The 6,373-nt window shown below is 43.8% G+C and overlaps 1 protein-coding gene across 1 annotated transcript in view; it reads left to right on the forward strand.

Moving 5' to 3' along the window:
- The window catches only part of ZIC3 (Zic family member 3), a 23,812-nt gene extending 18,467 nt beyond the window's left edge, over positions 1-5,345 (forward strand). The window contains exons 4-6 of the mRNA XM_006772724.2: positions 9-961; positions 2,051-2,214; positions 3,007-5,345. Of these exons, the coding sequence (XP_006772787.2) occupies positions 9-961; positions 2,051-2,214; positions 3,007-3,186 (1,297 nt within the window). The 3' untranslated portion in view covers positions 3,187-5,345. The remainder of the gene's footprint in view (positions 1-8; positions 962-2,050; positions 2,215-3,006) is intronic.
- Positions 5,346-6,373: the final 1,028 nt, after the last annotated feature.

Raw genomic sequence — 6,373 nt, forward strand, 5'->3', positions numbered from 1 at the left:
CGCGCTGGGGTGGCCCCCTGCGGGTCCCCCCCCCACCCCGCCGCCGCAGCCGCTGCTGCTGCCTTCAAGCTGAGCCCCGCCGCGGCTCACGATCTATCTTCTGGCCAGAGTTCTGCATTCATGCCACAGGGTTCGGGTTACGCCAACGCCCTGGGCCATCACCACCACCACCACCACCACCACCATCACCACACCAGCCAGGTGCCCAGCTATGGCGGTGCCGCCTCCGCCGCCTTCAATTCCACGCGTGACTTTCTGTTCCGCCAGCGCAGCTCCGGGCTCGGCGAGGCTGCCTCGGGTGGCGGGCAGCACGCGCTCTTCGCTGGTTCCGCTAGCGGTCTGCACGCTCCAGCTGGCATTCCCGAACCATCAAGTTACCTGCTCTTCCCTGGGCTGCATGAGCAGACCACCGGGCACCCGTCGCCTACCGGGCACATGGACAACAACCAGGTCCACCTAGGGCTGCGAGGGGAGCTGTTTGGCCGTGCGGACCCGTACCGCACGGTAGCCAGCCCGCGCACTGACCCCTACACGGCCGGCGCGCAGTTCCCTAACTACAGCCCCATGAACATGAACATGGGCGTGAACGTGGCGGCCCACCACGGGCCTGGCGCCTTCTTCCGTTATATGCGGCAGCCCATCAAGCAGGAGCTGTCGTGCAAGTGGGTCGACGAAGCTCAGCTAAACCGGCCCAAGAAGAGCTGCGACCGGACCTTCAGCACCATGCACGAGCTGGTGACACATGTCACCATGGAGCATGTGGGGGGCCCAGAGCAGAACAACCACGTCTGCTACTGGGAGGAGTGTCCCCGAGAGGGCAAGTCCTTCAAGGCGAAGTACAAACTGGTCAACCACATTCGAGTGCACACGGGCGAGAAACCCTTCCCATGCCCCTTCCCAGGCTGCGGAAAAATCTTTGCCCGCTCCGAGAACCTCAAGATCCACAAGAGGACCCACACAGGTAAGGAGGAAAGGGAGGCGGACGCGGGATTCATCGCTACACTGTGCCATGGAGCCGATGTACAGAGAGAGGGGTGATGGCCAAATAGAGGGGCGGCGCCCCTCCAGGGTCTTTGGGAAAGGAAGGATTGTCAGTGTCCCTCCATCTCTCGCCCGCTTTTCACGCCCCGCGGCGCTTTTGCCTACTTCTAACTTCCCGGGCAGACGACTCTGGTCTTTGGAACTAATTGGAACCTTCTCGCGTCCAGGGACAAACTGGCGCCGCCTCTTTTTGTCTCCCTTTCTGGGTTACTAGGAAGGGACTACGAATGTGTTGAGAGCCTATTGCTTACAAGCGATTTAGCTTTCGGCACACATTTGGGAAAAGCAACCATAGAAATGCTAATGAAAGCTAACTTTCGGTTACTTCCGCTCTTTTTTACCCGTGATTGGCACATCTCCTAATTAAATGACTGATACTTTTGTCAAACTATTTTTATTTGGAGTTCCAGGTTCAATTCAGTCCTACGGGAGGAAAGCTAACGTAGAAAAGGCATCAGTTTCGTGGCTTGCTCAGAACATCTTGTAAACTGTCTGGAGTCCCTGGATTTATATAGTTTTCTTTTTGAACGTTAAGTACGACGAACCAAGCTTTCTAATACTGAGTTTAGCAAAACCGCTGCATTTGAAAAAGGCAAATTAACAGGTACAAAGAAGGAACTAAATGGGATTGTACGTCCCGGTTTATTGTGCCGCCCGAGATTGGTTACATCCACTAGGCAGTGGCAGAATGTGGCTGCGCGTTCGGAACCCTGGGCTGGGTAGGGTGGAACCACAACTTAGGGGGAAACTTTGGAGGAGCCTGGTGATTTCCTATCCTGAGCGAGAACAAAGGGATCCGCAAGTTCTGGGCCAGCCCTGCCCCACCCCGCGCACCACTCCCAAACCAGTAGGCTTAACCAGCACTCTCCGTTTTTCTCCAGGGAAAAGAGATGCTACAGCCGCTCCCTCTCCTGGAAGATCGCGGAGCGCTCCGTCTCCCGCTGCTCCGCTCCAGGAAGCTCCAGGCCCTGACCATATTTCCTCCCCTTTGCATTTTTACCTTTTGCAGGTGAGAAACCTTTCAAATGTGAATTTGAAGGATGTGACAGGCGCTTTGCCAACAGCAGCGACCGCAAGAAGCACATGCACGTGCACACCTCGGACAAGCCCTATATCTGCAAAGTGTGCGACAAGTCCTACACGCACCCTAGCTCCTTGCGAAAGCACATGAAGGTAATTACCTCTTTATTAGCGGTCGGTGGTTTATAAACACTAGGCCCGATACCCGGCCGCGGAATGGAAGCGCCCGCGATGCCAACCCTGTATCCTCCACGTTAAATCCCATTTGCTCCAGCGGTGACACCTTGAACCCATTTTTAGGAACCTGGAGGGGGTTGGGGAGAGCACTGTGGGGAGGAGGAGGGAGCGGGGGGCAGCAGAGGTGGGGGATCCCCAGGGCTTGAGGTTGCAGCGGTCGCCTCTTCCCGGCTCAGCCCGCAGTGAGAAACTAGAGTGCCGGCGCCGAACCCGGGGGTGGGTGGTTCATTGGCTCTCCCGCTTTCCATAAAACAATAGTGCCCAGAAGCGAGGTCTGATTTCTATGAAGTTGTCTGAGACCTTGCAGCGCCTAGGGCGCCTGTGCCACCTTTCTCTGTACCTGCTTTCCCAAGCCAAACTGGGCTTGGTGAAATCTGGGCCCGGAGTATTTTATGTGGCCCCAAAGACCAAGTGCTTATCCCACTCCATCCGCGGAGAAAGCACCTTTGAAGGAGTATGAATAATACAGCGCTTTGTCCCTTTTCCACATGCCAATATTAGGAATAAAAGTGTTGGTGAACAACCCCGGGGTTTCTAGACATCGGTAATATAGAAATTAAAATCAAGCCAACAAAATCAGCAGCGTTTCTCTTTTAAGTGGGACACTGGGCGGTCTTGCTCGTACTGTGCTTGAATTCTGGACTTGTATATACTTGCACAATGCCGGTTGGAATTATATTCATTATAATATATACATGTTAATTTTAGGTTCATGAATCTCAAGGGTCAGATTCCTCCCCTGCTGCCAGTTCAGGCTATGAATCTTCCACTCCACCCGCTATAGCTTCTGCAAACAGTAAAGATACCACTAAACCCCCTTCTGCAGTTCAAACTAGCACCAGCCACAACCCTGGACTTCCTCCCAATTTTAACGAATGGTACGTCTGAGGACAAACACAAACCCTGTTAACCATAAAATGGACCAAATGTATTTTAAAAAGAAAACTGAGACCAATCAAATGGAAATGGAGTTTTAAGGCAAGAGGCCATATATAGGGCTACATCTTGTTCATTGTAATTGTCTAGAAAGGTTTCTGGGTAAGATCCAAAAGTAGGCATGCCCTTTCTCAGGATTAGGAAACATGTTTTGGCATTTGAAAGATGAAAAAAAAATATTTTCACTGCTTTTTCTTCCCTTTCTCATGCTGTCTGCATACCCCATCCCTAAACTCCTTCAGTTCATTTTAACACTTGTCTTGTTTTTTGAGAGGAAGTTAGAAGGCTTGGTGGTGGTGATGTTAAGCTGATTCTTCGCCTTAGTGGTGATTGTTTAAACTCTCACAGTCTTAAACCGTGCCAAAGTCCTGTTATGTCTTGAACTTTTTCTCAAAGCATTACTCTTGTGAATGTATTTTTGTCTAATGGAGTCAAAACTGTTGGTCAGTGTTTTTTCAGGATGAGGATGTGATGTTACTCTACACAGATTGTGACATTTAGTATACAGTTGCCTTTTGTAATAACTTTTTTTTTGTAAATACATACCCATTGATGCCATATTTATCGTTGTAATTTAATTATTGCTACAAGTGCCGGGAACTGAACAATATTTATGGATAAGTGTTTTCTAACAAATTCTGTACAGCTTTTGATTATAACTGCTTTAGCATTAAATTTTATTGTTTTGAAAGAACAAAATTTACAATTTTTGAACCACTGACTCCTTTCTCTTGTTTTGTAACAGCCTCCTAAAAAGAGGAGATGCGAGCAAATGAATCTTGTCTGTTGGTATTTATAACTCAGATCCCTTTTTTAATTGTTATATTATTTTTCTACTGTGGTATGGATTATTTACAGTGTCATTTTCCATCTGGTAAGATCCTCCTTTCTTTATCTCTAGCTCAGATGGTTCTTTAACTGCGAGTTTAAATGTGCTTGTCCCCAATTTTCGGCATGCAAATCAAATATTACTGATCAATTCAGTTAGTGGCCATGACATCTCAATCTTGTACTTCAAAGACTGAGAAGCTGGATTTAATCATCCCTGCCCTACATATATAAACATGAGGTAACCTAATGAGTTTTATGTCCCTTACTTTTTTATTACCTTACATAAAAATGAACATCTCAGCAGGATGCATGTCCTTCTGTTCTATCGAGAGATTACCCATATACCTATATATGTTTGTATCTATGACTTATCTAATCTGCCTATCACATCTACCGAGCTATCTATATATTTTCAAAAGTAAGCATGTCTGAAACAGTGGTGGTGAGTAAGGCCAGTTGAGCCTGCTTACTTAAGGTTAAAGTGCTTCTTAAAAAATAAACCATAGTCCATTTAAAATTTGGGAAGACAAAGTCTGATTTGTTTTACTGTATATAGTTCAATTCATAATTTTCACAATTATTCATAACCTTTTTATAGTGGTATAATAACTGCAGCAGTTCTGAAATTATATTATGAAAAGAAAATTCGTTTGCAAAATGTGTATTTTTAAAGTTCATGGTTTGTAGGCAAAGATGTTAAGAACATTGTTTCCATTAAAATCAATAACAATGAAAAATGGTTGTTTGCTTTGTAATAAAATATTAACAATTCATTCAATCTTTAGTGAAGCAACTCATTTGGACAAACAGTTTTTACAGTTATATGAAAAACAAACTGCTTACTATTTCGGGGGGGTTGGAGTGGGTAGAGAATTAAAACTTCTTTTACTAACTTAGGGGGCTGTTTAACATTGAGAGCCCAATCTCTGCATGAATAACCAGCTTGCAAATCAGTAAATAGAATGGTGGAGATAACGAATTGTAAAGAATTTAGAAATGTAATGAATAGGCTTAAGTACCCTCCTTCTCTTGAAGGGGCAATGATCTAGGTTTTTTGGTGGCAGTCAATTTGGTATTATACATAATCATTTTGAATTCTAGAATTTTGTTTATTGTTATTTTTAAAGAAATAAAGTCTTGGCACATCTTATTTATGTTATAACATTTTTGTATTTGGTGCCTGAATTTTTAAATGTTTAAATAAATTAACCTTAAATTGAAATGCTTAGAACTGATGATTAAAAGAAATTTTGATTCCCTGGATACAGTTGAAGCAGTTTATTTTAAGTTATCTATTGATGTTTATCAACAGACAGTTAATTATTCATAGCTTCTAATTGCAAATTGCTTTGGGTATGATTTTTTTGTTTGTGGAGAAGGTTTTTTTTTTTTTTTTTTTTTTTTTGCACTTTCCTCCACCAGTAGAGAAGGCAAAAGCCTGAATGCCATGAACAGAGATTGGGATGACTTCACAAATGATGAGCAGGTAACCTGGTCAGTATACCATACAACTCCTACCCCAGACATTCCAGTCTTGACCTTGACATTGAGGGTACTGGATCAAATTCCTACTTCAGGATTTTTCTTTCACTCCAAACCAAAGAGTGTGTTAAAAGCTCAGTAAATTTTCAGGAAGTGTATACTCATAAGATTGGCTGAAAACATATTCAAACTGAAGTCTAAATAGTGTTTTTCTTCTGAAATATTCAGTGAACTTTAACAGTTCACTGTTTTCTTCATGAATTCCTTTTCTACCCCCACCCAAACTTAAACCTAATCTTAAATGGGAGTAGAGTGATGGGTTCGATGCAAGATTCTCTCAGAAACTAGCTTCTTCTCCCCCCTTACGAATATTAAATATATCTTTAGAAGACAAAAATAAGAGTTTTATCTTTCCTGAGTAAGCTTGAAATTATTTTACAATAAAGCATTGTGTCCTAAGAGGAAAAAAAATGACAATTAACAATGATGATAACCAAGATTAAGATAATGTGAAAGTTTTACCCCTATACACAATTTCCTCTAATTTGGATGTAGCATTATATTTATCATACTCTATGTCCTTTGCTCTTGTCAATTTTTACAAAGAAAAGTAGAAAACTTTTCAGATTTTCTTCCTATAATTTGACTTTGGGCATGCACATTTACACTCTTGAATTTTCAGGAAATATCTTTAAAGAATAAGCACTTCCCCTACCCCACAACAAACAAAACCTTGCAACCCTAAAAATGGCTCAGCTGGAAAACATGAATGTCATTTGGCCTCTAATTATTATATACCAATAATTTCATTCTTGCTCTGGTAAGA

Source organism: Myotis davidii, unplaced genomic scaffold (assembly GCF_000327345.1).
Source record: "Myotis davidii unplaced genomic scaffold, ASM32734v1 scaffold746, whole genome shotgun sequence".
Classification (NCBI taxonomy): Eukaryota; Metazoa; Chordata; class Mammalia; order Chiroptera; family Vespertilionidae; genus Myotis; species Myotis davidii.